The sequence below is a fragment of the Leuciscus leuciscus genome (genome assembly GCF_965113295.1).
Source record: "Leuciscus leuciscus genome assembly, chromosome: 23".
Lineage (NCBI taxonomy): Eukaryota > Metazoa > Chordata > Actinopteri > Cypriniformes > Leuciscidae > Leuciscus > Leuciscus leuciscus.
This window is the reverse complement of record NC_138747.1, coordinates 2848588-2873537: the sequence shown is the minus strand read 5'-3', so window position 1 is coordinate 2873537 and position 24950 is coordinate 2848588. Positions and strand designations below refer to the sequence as shown.

General features: G+C 37.1%; 3 protein-coding genes across 4 annotated transcripts in view; 2 read left to right on the top strand and 1 right to left on the bottom strand.

Annotated features, from left to right (window-relative positions):
* atp6ap1la (ATPase H+ transporting accessory protein 1 like a) overlaps positions 1–8199 on the bottom strand; it is a 13277-nt gene extending 5078 nt beyond the window's left edge. The window contains exons 1-5 of the mRNA XM_082155970.1: positions 8015–8199; positions 3231–3271; positions 2397–2449; positions 1008–1243; positions 413–463 (exon numbers count right to left, since the gene is read on the bottom strand). Of these exons, the coding sequence (XP_082012096.1) occupies positions 413–463; positions 1008–1243; positions 2397–2449; positions 3231–3271; positions 8015–8115 (482 nt within the window). The 5' untranslated portion in view covers positions 8116–8199. The remainder of the gene's footprint in view (positions 1–412; positions 464–1007; positions 1244–2396; positions 2450–3230; positions 3272–8014) is intronic.
* A 758-nt stretch (positions 8200–8957) lies between these two features.
* On the top strand, positions 8958–10939 carry rps23 (ribosomal protein S23). Its single transcript, XM_082156029.1, has 4 exons — positions 8958–9045; positions 9751–9910; positions 9996–10116; positions 10743–10939. The coding sequence occupies exons 1-4, from the start codon at positions 9042–9044 to the stop codon at positions 10887–10889; spliced, it is 432 nt and encodes a 143-aa protein (XP_082012155.1). The 5' UTR covers positions 8958–9041; the 3' UTR covers positions 10890–10939.
* A 136-nt stretch (positions 10940–11075) lies between these two features.
* LOC309487990 (uncharacterized protein) lies at positions 11076–24267 on the top strand. Of its 2 annotated transcripts, none has more exons than XM_082156007.1 (5): positions 11076–13799; positions 19583–19695; positions 20794–20923; positions 22652–22797; positions 23365–24267. In XM_082156007.1, exons 4-5 carry the CDS (start codon positions 22678–22680, stop codon positions 23842–23844), a joined length of 600 nt encoding a protein of 199 aa, XP_082012133.1. In that variant the 5' UTR covers positions 11076–13799; positions 19583–19695; positions 20794–20923; positions 22652–22677; the 3' UTR covers positions 23845–24267. The 2 variants fall into 2 exon arrangements, with proteins under 2 accessions (XP_082012133.1, XP_082012132.1); XM_082156006.1 differs by lacking the exon at positions 11076–13799 and adding an exon at positions 15885–15987.
* Positions 24268–24950: the final 683 nt, after the last annotated feature.

Below are 24950 nucleotides of genomic sequence, written 5' to 3'. Positions count from 1 at the left end.
GCACACAAAAAATATTGCACTGTAAATTAACCAATATGGACACATCTGTGATGGCATCGGTTGAATTTTATATTAACGTGCCCATTAACATTTTTTAAAACATTCTATATTTGAATATTCTAACATTAACAATAACATCCTATAAACATTATAAATAGGTTTTCTTTAATATTAATACCAGAGCTGTTTGGGACTGACTGCCTCTTTATGGGATCATGTCAATGTTAATATAAGAATATTAAAATATCAGAATGTTGATAAAAATAATTATCTATTGAAGATTGGTATCTTTTGTCATATCACAGGCCATATTTTACAGTTAATGGAGCTTTAGCCTAAAAATCACCACTTAACTAAGGTAAAAATCACTGTGACACATCATTATATCATACACAAAAAAATAAGAAATAACCTGATGGAGAGGCCTCTGAGATCTTCCACATCACCGAACCGTAGATTGAGTCTGGAGAATAACAAAATATGTCAAGATATTATTAAATATCAATCAAGTTTAACATGTAAACTCTTCAGATGTCAAATTTCTCTTTTTAATAAAGCATCTTAAAGCAGACTGAGGTGGTTTGCGGGTATATTATACAGTTCTTCTCTTTATCAGTGTCAGTGTTTCTGAACTCCTGAAACGCCTCCATTGTAGTCTTGAGTTTCTTCCGGGAACGAACACGTCACAATATTCCTCATTATAATAATTAATGTGCAGAATAAAGGGGCGGGGCCTGGTTGAGTTAGTTAGTAGTGGTAAACTGGCGGTTATGGTAAGGGGTGGGACATTTCCCCAAACACGCTCTACCAATCACAACACACTGCTCCAGCCGACCAATCAGAGCACAGTGTGCTTTTCAGGAGGAGGGGCTTCATAGAGACAGGAACTAAACAGAGCGTTACTGACAGACTGGGAAGAGAGGAGCCGCAACAATGGAGAATATGAGGAAAATAATCAACATTTAAGCAGGAAAACCTGTTCTAGTTGAGTGAGCAACTGAACTTACATGGCTTTGTCTTTGCTGCAGAATGAGCCTTTGGTGTCCACCGGTGCGTCTGGGCTGAAGGTTCTCTCTGTGAGGTCCACTAAACTGTGATTCCTGTACCTGATGGCCAGTTTGCGGGCCCTGAAGAGGATACAGGTCTTGCCGTTGTACGTCACACTCAGAGGAGAATACGGCAACAATCCTGGAGACTGAAGCAACTTTCTGCGAGGAGGAGCGTGAAGCTGCCATCCGTACGGCTGAAACAAGAGCACATCAGGGTCACATACATGCACTACCATTCAAAAGATTGGGGCTGGGAAGATGTTTTAATGTTTTCTGAAAGAAGTCTCTTCTGCTCAACAAAAACTGAAATATTACAATTTAAAATAGCAGTTTTCTATGTGAATATATAGTAAAATGTAACTTATTCCTGTGATCAAAGCTGAATTTTCAGCATCATTACTCCAGTCTTCAGTGTCACATGATGCTTCACAAATCATTCTAATATGATGATTTGATGCTCAAAAAACATTTCTGATTATTATCAATGTTGAAAAGAGTTGTGCTGCTTCATATTTTTGTGGAAACCGTGATGCATTATTTTTTTTAGGATTATTTGATGAATATAAAGTTTATTTGAAATGGAAATCTCTTGTAATAATATAAACCTCTTTACTGTCACATGACCAATTTAATGCATCCTTGAAATATAAAAAAATATAAAAATATGACCTTCTTTCAACAAGGCTAGTAACAAGACATATTGTCACACAAAGTGGGGTAAGTTGTCACAATATAAACTGTCACTAAGTTTTTCAGCAAAATCTAAACATTAAAAAAGTTATGAACCACAAAACAGCTGATTAAGCAACACAAATGTAAAAGATAATATATTAAACCTATATATAAACCAGACCTTTTGGCCAACATACATTGTTATTATTCAACTGTCATTAAAGCCAGAATAAAGACATATGACACACACATTAAATACACTTATGAAAAACAGGGTTACACTTTATTTTAAGGTGTCATTGTTACAATGTAATTATACATTTAAGTTCTGAGTAATATTAAGTAACTACATGTACTATAGGGTTAGGGTAGGATGAGGATGTGGTTGAGGGTTAGTTGCATGTAATTATGCATAATTTACTGTTATTACTACTACATGTGGCATATGTAACATGGACACTGTAAAATAAAGTGTTACCAAAAACAGTTTACAGAAACACTGTAATATATCCTAAATCAGAATGAAATTCCTGATTAAAAATGTAGCATGTCTGTAATCTGTTTTTCCAAAGACAGTGCAGTCTGTCAAGGATTAAATTCATCTAGTTTGGGAATCTGCACCCCAGCGGCGGCACAAGGTCACATTGGCTTCGCTGGCGGACGAACACATCTCACCTGCAGCGTTCGTCTGAGACGCGCTTCAGACACAAACACCGAGCCATCAGCGTCTGCACACAAACAGCACACCACAGGCATATCACATTTATCCTAATAAACAAGTTTATAAAGAACTACAGCTGTTCATTTACTAAAACAATGTATAGAGGAATGTTTTAACCCGGTAAAACCTGACATGTGACATCGTAATTTAGACCATTTTTCTTTATTATATTTGACATATGGCTCTTGATATAGTGAGAATATGGTGGGAAAAACAACTAACTTTTATTCAGAGACCCAAACTGAGCAAAAAATAAGCATTTTGGTGCAAATGCTGATATTTATATGGCCAAAGAGTAAGATAGCATTCTGATGCTTGTAATGTAAATCATTGATCTTTATAACAGTATAACAGACATAAAATGCATATATCTCCCAAGAATCTGTTTTATTAAGATGATATTTAAATGCTTGGTTGTATGCAATACAATACAATAATAATTGAGAGATGAACAAATAAATGATCCTCGGAAGCCTGATGATCATCATATTTGATACTCACATTTTAACATGATTTTCTAAAAAATTACGTATAGATAATCAAGCAAACCTGAGTTACTTCAGTCCAGTAAGTGTTCATCATGAAATATTACTAACAATATTGTATTTATAATTACACTAAAAGACCGTTTACTTGCTTAAACAGTCTATCAATCAGACGACAGAAGGCATGTCGAAGATGTTGTGCAACAGGTTTTGATCATGTAGGCTTGAAAGGGTTAAATATTGCAACAACAAAAAAACATTGAGGGAAGAAATTCACTTTTGATATTTATCAAAACAACTTACTCTCTTGAATGCTGATGTCTTGGGATGGTGCATCATCTGAGCTGTAAGTATGAGAATTTAAGTGTGCATTATTAATCTACCATCATAAACATTTAGTTGAAATCATTTTATCTAGTTGGATTCAGTCATTCAGTCTCAACTGCAGATAGAATCTTCGCATGTTATGAATATGAATGAGAAATATGAGGCTTTGATGCTGTGAGTCACTGCTGAAACGTCACCATCCGTGAAGTGAGACCAACTCTCTTTCAAGTCACTTTTTACGCTTTGCTCTGATGCCGCAGGAAAATTATATTGCTCAGGAGATCTCAGTTATGTTTCCTTTAAAGTATCAACTTTGCTTCAGATGTTTCTCCTGCAAATGCCTCAAGAGAAATAACTATAGACATAAATGTGTAAAATAACATACAGCAAGAGATATTAAATAAATTTAGAGAGCATCTCAGTTACATTTTTTGAGATCTCTTCTGAAACTCTGTAGGCCTACTCTTAAAAAAAAGGGTGGTTTGTGCAGCGATGCCATAGAAGAACCATTTGGGTTCCCTTACCGTGTCATAACCAGACACGATGCGATAAGATTCCAGCGATAAATAATTAGTCTGTCCACACTAGACGCGACGCGACTGCGAGATGCGTCAAAGTCAATCAAAACCCACAGCCAATCAGAGCAGCGTGTGGGCGGAGTCTCGCGGCACCATAGAGTAATCTTGACGACACTCGCAAGAAAATGGATAAGGCTACATAATCAAATTCACAATTATTACACCATTTAAACATTATTAAAAAAATACATCGGCTACTGAGTTACTAAAACAATCTTTGTCAAATAATACACTTGTTTGTTCACAGTTTGAACGTTCTTGTTTCCATTTGTTTAATTTCAAGATCTGAGGTGAATTATCCATTGTTACTTTTACAGCTACAAAGCTGGAGCACTAAATGATATTATAAGCTCCATACATTACACACTTTTAACATTAAATAAAGCACATAAATAGTACCTGAGATTATCATCGACACACTTTGTGTTTGTTGTTCCAGCGCGACGTCGCAGAAAAATAGAAACCGTTTCTAAAATGGTGTCGCCGTCGCGGCTGGTTAGGACAACAACTCTGATTAACACAGTTAGGACACGGTTTTAAGAACCTTTCACTGATCAGTTCTTAAAAGAACCATTTTTTCTTAGTGTGAAGAACATTTTAACAATCTAAAAAATAACCCTTTTCTGTTAAAGAATGGAATGGAAAGATTCCGTGGATGTTAAAGGTTCTTCGTGGAACAATCAATGCAAAAAATATTATTATTATAATTTGGCTAAGATCAGCAGAAAATGCTCATGCTCTCCTTTTAATCGTTTTGCTGTCTAGGAGAAACAATTGAGAATAAGAGATCTAATGTGTATGTTCTTCTGATTTCTTCAACAGCAAGACAGATTACTCAAAGATGAACCGTTTAAACATGTAATCACTGAGTAATGCTGCTGCGATGGGCTTAACCTGCTTCTCAGAGCTGATTACAGGTCAGTCTCTGGATCATAATGTCAAAGTAAGGGATCAAAGTAAGACGTGAGAATGTATTCGTTTAGCTGAAAGATGAAGCAGAAGAGATTCTGGCTCACACAACACAAATAAATGAATGTTTTCTTTAGCGTGAGGCGCAGCTCTACTCGGACTGATTAACTGTGCACATAAATAATCTGGTGTGAGAAGAATTAGTAGTGTTTTCTACATCAAGCATCAATCACTAGCACTAATGCTCGTAGTGATGTGATCAAAGTTCAGTGTGTAACTCATATAGTATATATAAATAATTCTAAACTTATATACAAAAGTGTTTATTATATTTTGTTTTCAAGACATGAAATTAAAAGAAGGTTAAACAACTTTGAGCTGATCAACAAACAACAGTGAAGGTTCATTCATTATTGTTTACATATATCATACGATGTTTATATATGGAAAAACAACAATATTAAACCACAAATATTGTGTATTTCTTGTTATATCGCAAGTGCGTTTATGCACACATTTTTCTGATTTTTTTGCAAACAAACATGTCAAAGTTGTGTGTGTGTGTGTGTGTGTGTGTGTGTGTGTGTGTGTGTGTGTGTGTGTGTGTGTGTGTGTGTGTGTGTGTGTGTGTGTGTGTGTGTGTGTGTGTGTGTGTGTGTGTGTGAGTGAGAGAACAGAAGAGAGTCTGCTGGAGAAAAGAGAACGAGCAAGAGCTCGTAATAAAACAAGAATCAACATCAGATCGAGTGTGTGTGTGTGTGTGTGTGTGTGTGTGTGTGTGTGTGTGTGTGTGAGAGAGAGAACAGAGGAGAGTCTGCTGGAGAAAAGAGAACGAGACAGAGCTCGTCATAAAACAAGAATCAACATCAGATCGAGTGTGTGTATGTGTGTGTGTGTGTGTGTGTGTGTGTGTGTGTGTGTGTGTGAGAGAGAGAGAGAGAGAGAGAACAGAGGAGAGTCTGCTGGAGAAAAGAGAACGAGACAGAGCTCGTCATAAAACAAGAATCAACATCGGCTTGGCTTTAGGAGATGGAGAACTGAGGGATCTGAAATGTTGTAAAAGTGACGCTGAGATGATGGTGTTTTATTACTCAACAGGAGAGTAAGTGTTTTATTGAACAGATAAACTGTCAGTCATATGTGTCTCTCTAACAGAGTTCACATTATCTAGTGAAGATCATTTCATTACGGTTGTTGTAGATATCTCTGAAGCCTAGCAGTGAATGTTTTATGAGCAGTATGATAATCTATATCTCTTTTTTTAGTTATGAGAAAGAATCATAGACATTTGCACAGTCATGCAGAGCCGAAGCACAACCAAAATAATTTTCCTTAACAACAAGGAAATGCATGTATTTGTTGTTGTTGTGCATCGTCGCACCAATATAAACTCATTTATCACCTCAGGACTCCAACAGTGCAGCAGAAGATGGTGACCCTGTACTAATGCCCTTGTCCATGTAGAGGAGGAGCTGTTTAATTACTGCACTGCAAACAACATCTATCTATCTAATCCATCCATCCATCCATCCATCCATCAGTGAGTCATCAACTGAACTTGACCTGCACAGCACCTCTCAAATAAACAACCAGATCGCGTAAATAAAGTGTTGACAGATAGAGAAGGAAAGGCAGAAAGAAAACACAAATCCCTCCTTCTATCAGCTTCGGCAGTGGCTTATCTTCTCAGCGCTGATCTGCCGTCGCTGTATCTGAACATGTGGGCTAGTGATGGGCCACAGTCTGCACATTTATATAATCAATGGAATCTGCTGACCGCTTCAGAACGCGTGTAGCATATTTCCGCTGGGATGCTCAGATTAGTGCGTGTCTTTAAAGTTCTGCCTGTATCTAGATGCTTCACCAAATCAAATCTGTTAATACACAGCTAAAGCCTGGACTGGCCTACATGTAATAAAACTCCATCTGTGCGAATGCTAGTGGAGAAACGCTACACATTCAGCTCCTACAAAGCAATATGCTGCCAATTAGATGTGTTTTTAATGCGAACTGCAATATGAAGTTGATTGCAGAGAAACTGAACATATGTGGTCATTAAAATGCCTTGGTGCCTACAGCTTACAAAACAATACAGTGTAATCACTTAGTTGCTTCATGTAGTAAAAGAGATATCTGTTTAGGGTAACACTTTTGCCTTTCTTTTTTTTGCTGATTTATTTATGTTTGTTTACATATTCTTTCAGCATTTTATACAACGCTGAAGTGAGTCAAGAACTTAAATAGACACTCAGATTTTCTGGGGGAAACTAAATAGTAATAATATAATAACCTTAGGCACCATCTGGTGGATATAGATAAAATGCAATTCTACCATCTTGAATTTTACACTGCATGCTCAGAAAGTACATTTAAACGCAATAAAAAAATATGTTTTTTTTTTGGATACATTTTATGCAATTTTCATAAAATTTCAAATATACATTTTTTGCATACTTGACTACTTTCACTGTGTTTACCTTGAGTATATTGTGCTATAGTGTATTTTTTATGCCATATTGTGTTTTACATATTGTCTGTCGTAAATTATGTTGATCTGCAGATGTCTTGCAAAGAAAATATAATATAATATAATCTATCATCTATCTGTCTGTCTGTCCATCCATCTATCTATTTAACCATCTATCCATCTATCTATCTATCTATCTATCTATCTATCACCAGGTCAAAATCAAAAAACTCAATACAAAATGTTATTCATTAATGCATCAAAAGATCAATTATTAATAATAAACACAGATCGGGCTCATTTATTTAATATATAAATTATACATAATGTGATTCTACAACTTGATTCTACAAATTTTGTATGTGATGTTTAGCCCCAGACATTTAAAAAAGATATATATTTCATATTTCATTCAATCAATAGAAGCATGTCATCAGGAGGATGCTCCACATTCCTTCAGTAATCCTGATCATTCCTGCATCCCAGCCTGCTCTCATCTTATCTAACACACACATCTCTGCCTCCAATTTTAGTAGCAAATATGGATTTGCCCTGTAAACTGATGCCGATGGATTTTCTCTTGTGTTTCACTGCAAGAGCCCTTCAGTGGAGTCTCAATGCAGACACAATGTGCATGAAGGGTGGACAAAGGAGGCAAGCACTAGTTTGTCTCTGACACATTGATAAATGCATATAAAAGATTCTCAATATACAGTCTTTGTTTCTCCTGGTTTCACCATCGGAATAAATGGGATGCATAAAATACCACGGCTCTCTGGCTTGTTATTTCAAAATAATTCACTCACCTTCCTTCCACAAAGGCAGACAGCTGCTCATAAGACGAGGATATCTGCAGGAAAACAAAGGAAAATAACGCAAGAGACATTGGACGCCACGTTGATGCCATGTATACATCCAGATGAGTGCCAGAGATGATGCTGAACACTCACTGCTGCTTCATAATCTGCTGGATAACGGGCGCAACCTCAGCCGATGATTGACAGGCGCGGCGGCCAATCAGCGTCCAGAGGGCGGGTCAATCCAGCGACACGGCCACGCCCTTTCAAAGAACGTGTGCTGCTGACACAGTAATACACAACCAGCAGGAGCTATTAACGAGTGATCCATAAACCTAACTAATTAGCCGAATAATTAACGAACATTAGAGAATGGTATTGATTGTGAACTGTGGTAGAAGGTCGAAGATAGTCTGTTCCTGCATTATTTCATGTGTGTCTGTGACCTACATTACACAGTGACAGCACTGCTAGTGCACTTTAATGGGCAGCATGTGCAAGAGTTACATGATAAAAATGGCCTATTCTCTAACTAGACAAGAAACTACATCGCAAACAAAGAAGCATATAGATAGATAGATAGAGTACAAATTTGATAGACACAGTCAACATGCACTTGAAAAGAAACCAGTAAAAGTACTGGTACTAGCACTAAAAAAGAAAAGTAAAAAAAAAAAGTACCATGGTAATACCATAATTTTTGGACACTTACATTAGGTTATATCATTGCATTATGGAGTACCGTAATGCTACACGAATATGGTAACCTATGCATTTTTTTCCAATCACAATCAAGTAGATAGGTGTTTAATAAAACAGTTCGACTTGAATAGTAGTAAAACAAACCAGATAAATATAAATATATTACAGTATAAGTTCTGTCATTCAAATGATAGAGGTATGAAAAAGAACAGGCTGAAATTCACGTCCTTTTGTACAGGCGCTCGCTTTGGCTTCCCGTGGGGTCCTTCTAGCAGTCATTTGCGCAGAGCATCACGTGATCGTTCTTTCCTGTCCGGACTCAGAGCACGCGATCATGGGTACGTGTGAGGCGACAATAAAACTTCACAAAACGCTGTAATACTTGATATTATCTCGTAATTATATGGGTTTACATGTCGTTAAAAGCTTCATGTATCGCTTTATACGTAGTGATGATCGCTATGAAGCCGTTTTTGTAGCTATTTTGTGTTTTCTAACGGAGGCATCGTGGAGCGGCCATGAGCTGCTCATACAGTGATGCACTAAACACTGAGATGATCTTCATTTACACGTTAATTCACTGTATTAAACGGCCTTTTGATTTGCATTTATATGTATATATAAAAAAATCTGCATTAAAATTATGGCAACGTTGGTTTCTTTAGGGTTATATAACTAGTTTGAATCTTCAGTGAATCCTCTTGCTAGAAGGTTTCTTACATGCTTTTTGACTCTTAAACGATTAATCCGAACCAGCCATACCTGTAATTGTGGTTTGTATTTTGATGAGCATCTTGAAGCTCTTGACAGATCAAGTGAACAACATCTGGACTTTAAATATGGGCGATTTATTTATTTTTACTGAGTTTTATTTAGTTCTAATCCATTTTATAGGTATAAAAGATTTCCTTGTTATTGCAAATGATTCAAAATGTTATTGCAAATGATTCAAAATGTCATGGATGTTAACAGTAGGATTCTGGGTATATGAACAACTTGAAACTGCTGCTTTCTTACGCCTTTCTCCCTTTTTCCTCCTTTAGGCAAGTGTCGTGGACTGCGTACTGCTAGAAAACTGCGGAACCACCGCCGCGAGCAGAAATGGCATGATAAACAGTACAAGAAGGCTCATTTGGGGACCGCTCTGAAGGCCAACCCCTTCGGTGGAGCTTCTCACGCCAAAGGCATCGTGCTTGAGAAAGTGTAAGGCGATGTTCGTCAAGACAATGATGAATATGTCGGTTTACAAAGGAATAAATGACTTTAACTTTGTTTGTCGTCTTGACAGTGGTGTTGAAGCCAAGCAGCCCAACTCTGCCATCAGGAAGTGCGTCAGGGTCCAGCTGATCAAGAACGGCAAGAAGATCACAGCTTTCGTGCCCAACGACGGCTGCTTGAATTTCATTGAGGTAAATTGGATTCATGCACGTGTAACGATACCCTCATGTCACGATTCGATGCATATCACGATCCTGAACTCACAATACAATTCTCCAAGACATATGATAAAAGGTTTAAAAACTGTTGATTAAAATTACATTGTGGGTGTAAATGAATAGGCTTGGACTTGGTGCTGGTAACCCAATGCACAGGACAATAGAAACACTATTGATGATTCTGAAGCTGAAAATACAGAATTATTTTAGATGAACATGCTTTCACTCTGACTAGTTATATTTAAAATAACATAGGCCACGTTTTACTGGGAATACAAGACATTTGGCATTATCAGGACCCACAAATATTCCAAATAATTGCTTTATTTTACATTATATTCAACATTATATATAGTAGTTTAATGTAGTACTAACACAAACTCCATAAACTTGAATTTTTTCCTCACAGTAATTTTTATTTTGGGAACCAAACACAATACATAGTCACTATCCACAATACATATTGTTGCATTTTTGTATTGCGATATATTGTGATGTTATATATCGTTACACCCCTAGTAACTAGACATTATCTGCTATATTTGAGTTTAAGAGAATAAAACAGTGCATGAATGAACCGCGTCATTTCTCTGTTCCAGGAAAACGATGAGGTTCTGGTGGCAGGATTCGGTCGTAAGGGACACGCCGTGGGTGATATCCCTGGTGTTCGTTTCAAGGTGGTGAAGGTGGCCAACGTTTCTCTTCTGGCTCTGTACAAAGGCAAGAAGGAGAGACCCAGATCATAAACTGTTCTTGGTGAAATCACAATAAAAGGAATTTTTTTCTGTTCCATAAACTGTCCATTTGTGTCTTTTATAGAAAGCTTTGAGGTTTAGATGGTTTAGAAGTGTGCGCTGCAGTGATGACGCAAGTTAACACCACCGTGATGTGACCCTGGACCACAAAACCAGTCACATGGGTCAATTTTCTGAAATTGAGATTTATACATCTAAAAGCTGAATAAATAAGCTTTGCATTGATGTGTGGTTTGTTAGGATAGGACGATATTTGGTCGAGATACAACTATTGAAAATCTGGAATCTGAGGGTGCAAAAACAATCGAAACATTGAGAAAATCTCCTTTAAAAGTTGTGCATTTATGTTCACGATTGTGCAGCATTCACTCACACAAATACATGTTTTATATATTTACGGTAGGAAATGTACAAAATATCATCATGGAACATGATCTTTACATCCTAATGATTTTTGGCATAAAAGAAAAATGGATAATTTTGACCCATACAATGTATTGTTTATTGCCACAAATATACCCGTGCGACTCGAGACTGGTGACGTGATCCAGGGTCACACATATCCAATAAGATTTGTCCATAGGTTTTTAGATTATTGCAGAAAATATGCTCTGACTGAGACCAGCAGAAGTTTGATTCTTCTTACACGTTTTGTCCACTGTGATAATTTTCACAAATTAACAACTTTTATGAATTTTGATTCACACTCAAGTGACTTCAATGTCACCATCGGTTAATGTCTGATGAAAATTTTATAAGGGATATTACTGATGTATTTTATGTTGTCCAGTACAATATGAAAAGATTTTGAGCTTGTTAACCATTTAGTTCAGTCATTTAAAGGAACACTCCACCGTTTTTTGAAATAGGGCTTATTCACTTTCTTTCCTACATTTAGATAGGTGGGCAAATGCATTTTTGTCTCAGTGCATGCATTGTTTTAGTTTGACAGGGTCGGCGTGAGCTTAGCTTAGCACAATGAATGGAATCCTTTGTTGCCAGCTAGCATGTCCTGAGTAAAAGTGATATAAAATTTTTTTAAAACCCACCTAATTACTTCTTGTGGCCTGCGTATTCACAACAAGTACAAATAGTGATGCAGATTAACACTAGGCGATTTCCTTGGCAGATATTGACTTATATATTAAGGACTATATTAGGGGGAAGCACAGGCGAAGCACTGCTACTTGGGCGTGATATCTCTGCGCCCAAGTAGCAGTGCTTCACCTGTGCTTCCCCCTAATATAGTCCCAAGTCAATATCTGCATAGGAAATCGTCTAGTGTTAATCTGCATCGCTATTTGTACTTGTTGTGAATACGCAGGCCACAAGAAGTAATTAGGTGGGTTTTAAAAAAAAAATTATATCACTTTTACTCAGGACATGCTAGCTGGCAACAAAGGATTCCATTCATTATGCTAAGCTAAGCTAGCGCCGACCCTGTCAAAGTAAAACAATGCATGCACTGAGACAAAAATGCATTTGCCCACCTATCTAAATGTGGGAAAGAAGGTGAATAAGCCCTATTTCAAAAAACGGTGGAGTGTTCCTTTAACCAAAAAACCATTGGTTTGAGGACGATGGAACCCACTTTATTTTAAGGTGTCATTGTTACAGAGTAATTATATACTTAACTACTGAGTAATATTAAGCAACTACATGTACTTACTATAGGATTAGGGTCAGATTAGGATTTGGTGAGGGCTATTTGCATGTAATTATGCATTATTCACTATTATTACTATGATAAGTACATGTAACGTGTAACAAGGACACTGTTAAATAAAGTATGAAACGGATGAAACAGAAACATGTCATTTTAAAGTTCCTGCTAATATTAAAACCTCATACGTTTAGGGTTTCAGTGTAGTACAATAGGTACAGTATAGTATTTCTGGATTCACAACATTAAGCATTAATGTTTTATTGCCAATTGTGAAAGGAAATAGTAGTGATGGTCTTGAGTAATATTTATAGATTATATTTTATAATATGTTTTGCAGTTCAATGTGAATTAGTTGGTTAGGGTTATCAAGGTCATATTCCTTCTAATATCCAGATCTGGAAAGGCAGGATTAAAAAAGTTGGTGTAATTATGCTCAGTCTGAAAGCATCTCAAGCAGATGCTTTCAAATCTCATAACGGAGATCAATGTAATTTAAAAAACTGGGTATATGTGACCCTGGATCACGAGTCGCACGGGTATATCTGTGGCAATAAACAATACATTGTAAGGGTCAAAATTATCGATTTTTCTTTTATGCCAAAAATCATGAGGATATTAAGTAAAGATCATGTTCCATGAAGATATTTTGTAAATTTTCTACCGTAAATATATAAAACATGTATTTGTGTGAGTGAATGCTGCACAATCGTGAACATAAATGCACAACTTTAAAGGAGATTTTCTCAATGTTTAGATTTTTCTGCACCCTCAGATTCCAGATGTTCAATAGTTGTATCTCGACCAAATATTGTCCTATCCTAACAAACCACACATCAATGGAAAGCTTATTTATTCAGCTTTCATGTGATGTATAAATCTCAATGTCAAAAAATTGACCCATGTCCAGGGTCACATAAAGTCCACGAAACAATTGGAAAGTTTTTTTTTTTTTTATCCTACATCTTATACTGGTGACCTGTCAATCATCTGACTTCTCTTGTGTGCTGGAGAAAGACAGTGCAATAATAGCCTCTAAAAGCACTAAAGTGCACCTGAGTCTCTTAGGAAACGCATGTGCAGAATCAGCCTGTTTCTCTCTCTCTCTCTCTCTCTCTCTCTCTCTCGATATAATGTGAAGCTGACCGATCGTGGCAGTGAACGCTGTGATTGTTCCCAGAATCCAGACGGATCCTGGCCTCAAAATCACATTCAGACCATCACTAGTTTCATAACAGGTAAATCATGTGGGACTAAAACACATTTGAGACTCAAAATAATTTTTTTCTTCTTCTGTGAACTAACAGAACATCAGCTGGTGTCCAGTGAAATGTTCACTGGCTCATATAATGTATTTGGTTGGATTTCTAAAAGGAGGCAGGTGTGGATTGGATCGTGCATTAACTGTTTTAAAAGTTCGTGGAGAAATGATGTGGAAGAGAAAAACTAAGTAAACACTGAATGTGCTTCTCCTGAGGTTGCAATGTGTGACCCTGGACCACAAAACCAGGCACATGTGTCAGTTTTCTTAAATTTAGAGTTATACATCATATGAAAGCTGAATAAATGGGGACAAGAAGGCTTTTCCTAAGAGACTTTAGGTGTACTTTTGTGCTTTTAGAGGCTATTACTGCACTTTCTTTCTCCAGCACACAAGAGAAGTCAGATGATTGACAGGTCACCAGTATAAGATGTCCCCCCAAAAAAAACTTTTCAATTGTTTCGTGGACTTTTTAAAAGTCTATATTGATCACCAGGTTAATCCATATACCAGTATGTGACCCTGGACCACAAAACAGTCACATGGGCAAATTTTTTTAAATTGAGATTCATGCATAATCCGAAAGCTGAATAAATAAGCTTAGCATTGATGTGTGGTTTGTTAGGATAGGACAATATTTGGTCGAGATACAACTATTGAACATCTGGAATCTGAGGGTGCAAAAAAATCGAAACATTGAGAAAATCTCCTTTAAAGTTGTGCATTTATGTTCACGATTGTGCAGCATTCACTCACACAAATACATGTTTTATATATTTACGGTAGGAAATTTACAAAATATCTTCATGGAACATGATCTTTACTTAATATCCTCATGATTTTTGGCATAAAAGAAAAATCGATAATTTTGACCCATACAATGTATTGTTTATTACCACAGATATACCCGTGCGACTCGTGACTGGTGACGTGATCCAGGGTCACATATAAACACTAGATCTGGAAAACTTGTACATTTCTAAAGAATTCAAATTTAGAGTTAAAGGGGTGGTTGATTATGATTTGACTTTTCTAACTTTAGTTAGTGTGTAATGTTGCTGTTTGAGCATAAACAACATCTGCAAAGTTACAACTCTCAAAGTTCAAAGCAAAGGGAGATATTTGCTTTTAAAGAAATCGCTTTTTAAGGACTACAACAAACGGCTGGTAGAGACTACACCACATTCCTCCCGGGTTAGTGACATCACCAACCCTAGAATTTACATAAACCCCGCCCCCGAAACACGATTTATAGATTATCAAGACAGAATATGCTAATCAATGACTAGAAGATAACTACACATAAGCTACATAAATTCATCAACTACTAACCATTCAGAAATGTCCTGTAGTTTCTACATGTTGTCACTTCTTCTTGAGTCTCTCCATCATTGTCTGAATCTGGTTTGAACATTAAAGGCTAAAAGTTTTAGACATTTTCAGTGCATGTCTGTAAGAGTGCAAGCTGTTGAAGCTCCGCCCTCTGTGCCGGGAGCAGCAGCTCATTTGCATTTAAAGGAACAGACACAAAAGGTGCATGACAATTTTAACATGCCATATAAAAATATCTGTGAGGTATTTTGAGCTAAAACTTCACACACACTCTGGGGACATCAGAGACTTATTTTACATCTTGTGAAAAGGGCATTATACCACCCCTTTAAAAGTTTCCACATGTTGCAAATTAGTTGAAATTAGTGGAATTTATTGGTTGACAGTCCATTAAACACCTTGTAATCTTCCTGCATTGCTGTGAGACGGATCTGGCTGGTGTTTAGGAGACATTACGGTCTGGTTTCACCCATCTGAGCAGCATTTCATCTGTTAAGCTCTATGATTTCTGTGGCAGCTGTTATTGTTTCTGGAACATTACCCATCCAAGTGCACATGTGTGTAAAACTGGAACGGTCCGCTCATCTGCACTACACCAATAACATTGATTTTCTGACTGACTGCATATGCAACCCAACTGTGTTTCAGAGCACATTTGATTTTAAGATAATAAGAGATTTCATTCCAGCCTCAAGCCCTGTATATTCTGATCTCTGCACACAGATCAGTCCCTACTTCAGTGTGAGCTTATGCCTTTTCCACTCATTTTATCAGTTGCCAGGCTTGGAAAAATAATATCTGCATATTTAAGGTGTCTGTATGACTCTTAAAGGGTAAGTTCACCCAAAAACTCTTGTCAGTAATTACTCTCCCTCATGTTGTTCCATCCCCGTAAGACTTTCATTCATCTTTGTAACACAAATTAAGATATCTTTGATGAAATCTGAGAGCTGTCTCACTCCTCCATAGGCTTCTCTGTAATCGATATCTGACCAGAAAAGTTAGTAAAGACAATGTTTAAGACAGTGGTTCTCAACTCCAGTCCTCGGGACCCACATTTTGTATGTCTCTCTTATCTGACACACTCAAATCAGTTCATGGAGTCTCTCCTGACGAGCTGATGATCATGGTTCAGGTGTGTTAAATAAGGGAGACATACAAAATGTGCAGGGCAGCGGGTCCCGAGGACTGGAGTTGAGAACCACTGGTTTAAGATGGTCCAAGCGACTACAGTGGCTCAACCTTAAGTTTATAAAGCGACGAGAATACTTTTTGTGCGCAAAAGAAACAAAAATAATGACTTTATTCAACACTTCATGTTCTTCTGTGTTCCTCTGAGTGAGTTCACGTAGTGTAACAGCGCAGTATGGAAGGCCAAAAGGGCCAAAACGTTTCACACGTTTTGGCCCTTTTGGCCTTCCATAGCGCAGCGCTTCTGGGTTGTACGTCAGAACGGAGGCTCACTATAGACCTTATTCAGAGTGGCGCCATGACGGGTATGAAAGCGAGGCTGTGAGGGATAGACTTGCCGTGTTTCCAATGGCATCCGCTGTAAAAAGCTGCATAAAGTTCCTAGATTACTTACAGTTTTCCACAGCTTTATTGTCGGGAGTTTTTTTTGTCAACTGAAATTTCCTGGAGAGATATTTTTCCAGTGTTTCATGAGCAGAACAATCCAAAAACACATTAAATAATGGCGCTTTTCCATTACCAGTACCAGCTCAACTCGACTCGACTGGACTCGACTCAGCTCGGCTCGCTTTTCGCTCCGTTTTCCATTGCAGATAGTACCTCCACAATAGTACCTGGTCGTCATAGCGACGCCGCAGGAAACTGCCGTGACTTAATCTTTTACGCGAGACGCGCGAGATACACCCGCTACCCACACACACAGGACAATGGAGGAAATCGAGTGTATGCTGGTTTTGGATGTTTTTGTTTTTGTTTTTGCTGTTTTTTATTCAGGATACTCCGTCTGGCGCGTGCAATGATGACGCAGTGAATAGTGACGATTCTCTCTGACCAATCAGCAGTCTGCCTTGTTTTCACGTCACATTTTAGTATCACCTCAGCTCGCTTAGAACCTCGCCGGAGGTGGTACGAAAAAAAGTACCTGGAAGCAGGTACAGGTACAACTTTTACACAGTGGAAAACCAAACAGAGCCGAGTCGAGTCGAGTCGAGGCGAGCCGAGGCGAGCTGGTACTGTGTAGTGGAAAAGCGCCATAACAGTACAGCCCATTGAAGAGATGCATGTCTGTCCCTCAGAGCCTCGCTTTCATTCCCATTAAAAATCAGAGATAGCGCTGCTGTGAATACGCTGGTCGTGTGTGTGATGTGGGTTTCAGGGGCGGTTCTAAGGTCAGTGGATATTCGGGGCTTTAGCCCAAACTAAAATTGGGTATTTTTATTTAAAGGAATTAATTAATTATAAAAGCGATTTAAGGGAATAAAGAAAAAGAAAGGCTTATTGTATTAGTGAAATAATTTAACTATTTGCAAATAATATTTTATTTTTAATTATACATGCATTCTCTCTAAATGAATCAAGGAAATTATAGCATATTTTCAATTCAAAAAGACTAAATTTAATAAAAAAAATTAAAAAGTTGAGTAATTTGCGTCTCCGGATACTGGTAGTAGTTGAACATTTCTATTGTAAAACAGTCAAATATTAAATTATCTACTTACTTTTTACCAGGCATTCGTTCACTTCTTTAATCATTTTGACATTGATGAGCTAGACCGCTGAACTTTTAGTCTGCCTAACAACAAACAGAGCGACAATCTTAAGTTTATTGGCAATAATAATGACAGGTTTGCAAAAGTGAACTCGGCGAGCTCGCGCAAAACACATCTTCAGCACAGCGACTCATTTAAACGCCTCTGATTGGCCGATGCGTTCAACAGACATGTCTGTGATTGGCTACAATGCTCAACGCTGCAAAAGCACATCGTAAGTACCTTTAATGCAAAGGGAAAAATATAAATAAAACTGTAATATGCACTGTTCATGATTAGGTAATCGCGGCTGCTGTAATCTTATTCACATTTGTTTTTCTGATTAATTGTTTTGCTCTATGAGAAAGACAAGGTAACAAAATATTCGGGGCTTTACTAAAAGCATTCGGGGCTTAAGCCCAGCTCTAGCGCCGCCCCTGATGTGTGTGATGCTGGTCAATAGTGAGCCTCCGTTCTGACGTACAACCCAGAAGCGCTGCTCAGGGTGGACAGAGATCAAGCAAGCACAGGTAAGAAGCCAGGTGGAGGTGTCTGTTTGTACGTGAATGACCGGTGGTGTCATATACCCGACATGTTACGGTAAAAGAGAGTCTGTGACCCGAACTTTGAGCTCATTGCATTGAGTTGTCGACCTTACTATCTACATCTACATGTCATTGTCATAGTGGTGTATATTCCTCCATTGGGTAATGGGAAGCGTGCCAATGAGACAATTTCGAGAATCACGCATGACTATTGGCCAGCATTGACTATTGACTACTAGCCAGCATCACACGCATCACACACGACCAGCGTCGGCCAATAGTGAGCCTCCGTTCTGACGTACAACCCAGAAGCGCTGCGCTGTTACACTACGTGAACTCACTCAGAGAAACACAGAAGAAGAGTTGAATAAAGTCGTTATTTTTTTTTTTTTTTTTTTCGCACAAAAAGTATTCTTGTCGCTTGATAAACTTAAGGTTGAGCCACTGCAGTCACTTGGACTATTTTAAAGTCGCCATGAACCAAAAGTTACAAACGATTTTTCTCCAGTGTTGTGACGTTATTTCCAAGTGAAACGTAATATTGAATAGAGGGCAGGGTTTTACTCTAGCGCTCCTCCTCTCCATCTCTCGCTCATAGCAGACTAACGGTTTGACAGGAAGAGAAGAGAAGTCGTCTCGAGGGGGGAGGGAAGGATAACATATTTGATTAAAGAATATAAGGGCACATGAATTTTTAAAAATGAATGAAGTGCACAGATTTATCGTTTGTAATAAACACTATACAATATTACATATAAAAATACGAATTGTAAAATTTGATTTCGTGACAACTTTAACGATGTCTTTACTAACTTTTCTGGGATGGCGGATATCGATTACCTAGAAGCCTATGGAGGAGTGAGCCAGCTCTCAGATCTAATAAAAAAAATATCTTAATTTGTGTTCCGAAGATGAACGAAGGTCTTACGGGGTTGGAACAACATGAGGGAGAGTGATTACTGACAGAATTTTCATTTTTGGTTGAACTAACCCTTTTTTCAGATCACTAACCCTGTAAGCAGTGGAGCTAGTGATGCTCGACCTGAGATGACCTGTGTAAAGCAGTCTGCTGTGTTTCTGCTGCAGTGTGTGTGTGTGTGTGTGTGTGTGTGTGTGTGTGTGTGTGTGTGTGTGTTGTGTTTGCTCAATCTCTCTCTCTGCAGGTGGTGTTAATGTAACCGAAGGCTTTGGCAGAGCGGCTGCGACTGATGCGTTCACAGACTCCGAGATCTACTGTTGGAAATGATGATTACTGTGTTCGGCCGCGCACGAGACGGTTAGCAAGCTGTTAGAAACAGTGAAAGGAAAAGACTATTTTATTTTATTTTTGTTTGATCTCTCCTATATATTTTATTTAAATTTATCAAAACATTTTTTATATATACAATTGGATTAAAAATGCAAATTAATTTATTTTTGAGATGGTATCTTGCTAAATTAAACCTGCCACATAAAGAGATTAGCAAAGCTCTTTCAGTGAAAGGAAAATATTAATTTTATTGTATTTTTTTGTTTAGTTTAGCTGTCTCTATAGCTGTTTTAATTTTTAACTATTTAATCTTCTTTTATTTTGTCAAAACTTTTTTTATATATAAAATTGGATTAAAAATGCAAAATAATCCTATTGACTTCTGAGATAACTCACTGAACATGCAAAATAAAGAGATTCAGAAGAAATCAGTGAAAGGAAAATACTCCTTTATTAAACACTAAAAACATTATTATTATTTTTTTAATCTGTCTTTCATATAAACAGTTTACAGCTGCATTATTTAATTTTTTATTTTTTATTAAAATTTGTATTAAAAAAAACTGTTTAGTCTTATTTTATTTTATCAAAACATTTTTACATAAAATTGCATTAAAAATACAAAATAATTAAACATGCAATGTAAAGTGATGAGTCTCCAAAAATACTATTTTATTATTATTATTATTATCATCATTTATTTAGTCTTTAGATTAGTTTTCCTATATATTTTATAATATAATTCTACCTAAAATTGGATTAAAATGCTAAATTATTTCATTTAATTAGGCCAAACGTGCATAAAAAGAACTGACCCAGGCTTATTTCCTAATGAACATTTGCATCTGATGTTGAACAGTGTCTCGTTGTCATTAATGAACTGAACGAGCGCTGGTTCATCGATCTCTGAATACAGCCTGGGATTCAAATGTGATTCACACCAATCCATTCCTTCCATTAAAGTCTTCTGAACATTCACACGTTTTTATATAGATAAATCGGGTGAGAAGCACTAATGGAGGGGCTTTCAAAACATTATATGCATGTAATTAGCAGATGCATTCTCAACTAAACAAAATGGCTTAAAATATAACACACAATTCTGATGCTTTTTGTTCTTTGCAGACATGATACAAGATCCAGCCTAGACGTTTTCAAAGGCGATTATAGGCCGAGACAAACCACCTTCCAAAAAGACGAATGAAATAGTGCAGTATAAGAGGATTCTGGCCAGATTAGGACAGGAATGCATAAGGTGAGATATGAAGTGATGAAATATGTTTTGTCAGATTGGTGTCAAGCCTGTCCTGGCCTAGAATCAACCTAGAACATTATTGCATGAGCTGACTGACTCTGATTCTTCTGGACCCAGCGAGCACTGTGTGTGTGTGTGTGTGTGTGAATGCAGCATTTGTGTGTGTTGATGTCTGACTGGCACATGCAACCATTAGTGCATCGCTGTTCTCAAACTAAAGCACCTCGTGATAAATCTATGATTATTTGATGAAAACTGAAATTAATTTCCACGTTTGTTAGCGTTGTTGTTGGTTTGCTGATGCAGCTTTAATTTTTTTTTTTTTTTTTTTTTTTTTTACCAATTTAATCTTTCTTATTTTGTTTGATTGGGCTTTCAAAAGTTGTTCTATAATAATGCATATTGAGCACTGTTTCATATATAATAAAACAAAAATGATAAGCAACATAAAATGTATGCTGCACAGTATGCTAATAATATATCCATTGAATACTTGGAATTGGCTTACCACAATATTATTCTGTTTCTGCATTAAATAATATCTAAACTGTGACTGTATTCAGATTTTCTGTATGGAAAACTGTATGCAATACCTATAGCTAAACTATTTTTAAATCTCTACCATGTTTGATTGAGGAGTCAAAAATAAAAATATGACACAAATTTTGATTTTTTACTAAGATTTTAACTGATCTTCAGTCACTGAATTAATTCAAGTGTGAAATGTTTGATGTTGCATATACTTCTTCACCTATTGCTTTGTAAAAACTTGTAAAAATCTGAATCTGTGCAAAACATATTAAACGTCGCCATCTAGTGTTCAGACACATGATGGAGTTATTATTCCCTCACAACAGCCCACAATAATGATGTCATGTCAGAAAACAATGGTACCATGGTACATTTTATGTTGCAGAATGACCGGCTGAAAGTGTGTGTGTGTGTGTATGTGTGCGGACCATGCACCAAAGCAGGGGTTTTCAAACTGGATTATTAAAACAATTATTGATTATTAAAAATAAATAAAAACAAGATTAAAATAACTAAATGAAAAAAAAAAAGGTATTTAAATGAAAACTTTTGATTCAAATAAATGAATAAAAATAAATAATAAATAAATAACTACATACATACAAATATAAAATAAGATTAAACTAAATAATTTAGATAAAAATATTTTTTTAATAAAATAAAACAAATATTTAAATGTCGGTAAAGCACATATTACATTTTTTTTAAATTTCGTAAATTAAATTTTACTGTACTCGATATTCTTTTTACATGTTTTTTAAAACTTAATGTGGAATCAAGGGTCACTCCAAGGTACTCCAATTCCAAGACGATTTCTAATTCTTCTCCTCTTAAAAATACACCAGATTGTTTTATGTCACGGGACTGTTTAGTGGACATCATACAAACTGTTTTTTTGTTGTTGTTCCAAACCTGTATAAATGATATACAATATCATGCTTACAACATCTTGCATATGCACACAAAATGTATTTTAAAGAATGTTTGTAATCAAACAGATGATGGCACCCATTGACTTCCATAGTAGGAAAAAAAATACTATGGAAGTCAGTAGCTTACCAACATTATTTAAAATATCATCTTTTGTGTTCAGCAGAGGAAAGAAATGTCTAAAAGGTTGGAACAACTTGAGGGTGAGTAAATGATGACTATCACTTGATCAAGTCAAATATCAGAATACATCTTCCACCACTGCAGGTACAGGCCAAAGGTGATGCAGCTGGATGGACTTGCCCACTCCTTTGTCAAACATATATTCAAGCACCTGGCTGGAGATGGACTTGCCCATGCTACTGGTTGAGAGTGCCAAGGTCTTCGATAACCTACATCTGACACAGCAACAGGTAAGTATAAAAACGTTACCAACTACTAATATTTCTGTGCAGTTTAAATTCACGACAATCTGATAATTGACTAATTAACTAACAAACCTTTCTCCAGTGTTTGGTAGTTGAGGAGGAGACTAAAAGCCAAAGCAAACAGACCGGTATCCTTGATCAAAAGAATTTGCTATCCACGCTCTTCTCAGTTTTCCACTGAGGCAACAAGGTAAATAGAATAAAGCACAATTAAACATGGTGAAGGTTTGGTATATGTAGTTACTTACCATGAAGTAACCTCTTTAGCCATTCAATACAAGTAAATGAGGAGAAGCAGTTTACAAGAAAAGTATAAGCATTTATGACAGTTTAAGGTAAAGGTAAATGTTGATAGGCAGTAAATGTCTGACAAATACATTTTAATAAACAGTTTGTAATTTTTGTCAGATGGGGTCAAGTGAATGAGGAAAGAGCAAGGGCACACTATACATCTATGATGCAAGATCACCATGGAGACTTCCAGGTCTATCAACAATTAATACAAGTACAGCCTATCAGTATTTATTTACTGTTTATCTATATACTGTGCAGGTTAAACCATCTGGATTCATCATCAACCCAGACCTACCCTGGATTGGAGCATCACCCGTCGGCATGGTAACATGCACTTGCCATGGTGACGGCGTCCTGGAGATAAAATACACATTCAACAGCAGGGACCGTTCACTCAACGAAAGCGGCAGAGATTCATCATTCTGTCTAGGCATAGGAGAGGATGGGACAATGGAGCTTAAGACTGACCTCAAGTTCATGTATCAAGTACAAGTTCAGATGCATGTTTCCACGTTATTGAGTTACTGTGATTTTATTGTATGGACACCGCAGGAGTCTTTCATCCAGCGGATCAAGTATGATCCTGTTTTCTTCCACAATGTCTACCTCAAAGTGGTTGAATTCATCAAGACTGGAGTACTAGCAGAGCTGCTGGGAAAATGGTATCCAGCTCAGCGCCATACTCCCGCAAACACTACAACCACTGAACAGCCGTCTGAAATGGGATGCTACTTGTGACACAGATGACATCACCTGCACATCTGGACAATGTACGCGGAAGCACTTTCACAAGTCTTGCCTTAAATTGAGCAGGGTACCGAAGACATGGAAATGTGTGGAGTGCAGAAGAAAACGTGTAGTTATTGGTGAATTTGTTTGATGAATCAGTTTCACCCCTTATTTACATCAGTGTCCTTTCAACATAACCTCCATGAAACTTATGCATTACAGACTAAAATAATATTTGACGGTTACTGAAGTATATAAAAAAAAATTTAACCATGACTTAATGAAGTTGTAATATACATATCTTATTTTATGAATTATTTGATTATTATGAATGATTAACAATGAACAGAATAAGAGCAATGTAGTTTACTGACACCTGTTTTTTTATGGCAAATATAAAACAGAATTGTATAAGAGCAAACAACAATTCATATTGTTATGTGTTACACTGGGAACACAATGTTACTTAGTCTCTATTCTGAGGGAACAACAGATGGGCAAATGTTACACAAAGCACAGCAGACTTGGACCATCTTTGTCCAGAGAAGTAAGTTCTCCTGGAGTTGTAGTCTGGTGGCAAAGAGAGATGGGAATTGTGCTATGCAGGATTGTGTACTTGTTTCTTACAAGACCAATGACGCGTTCCTCATGGATCCGAACAGCTGCTAGTCTCCTTGTATTTTCAAGTTCACTTGGGTGCAGTTGCTGTTTCCCTTCAGTGAAGGCAGGTAATTTGAGATGAGCACTGTACAAGCCCACATCATCTCCTATGGTAAACCCTCGATCTGCCAAGACGACATCACCAGGTGACAGGTTTTCCAGGTAGCCGCAGTTTTCAGTCAGGTGCTTATCACTTGTTCCCCCCCCCAACCCCCAACCCCCACCCAGTAGAAACATATGATATGACTCCCTGTGGTGTTATTGAGATCAAATACTTAACAGTATTATGATGTTTGTACTGTGAATATGTTTGTGCTCGGACTTTCATGTTCTTATAGCCTGGCAAAACCCAGACAACTTCCGGCAAATTTAGATTTGCTCTGCAAGTAGTCTGGCAAAGAGCTCATTCAAGCCCATTTCTAATCCGTCGAAATCGCGGCACCAATCAGAAACGT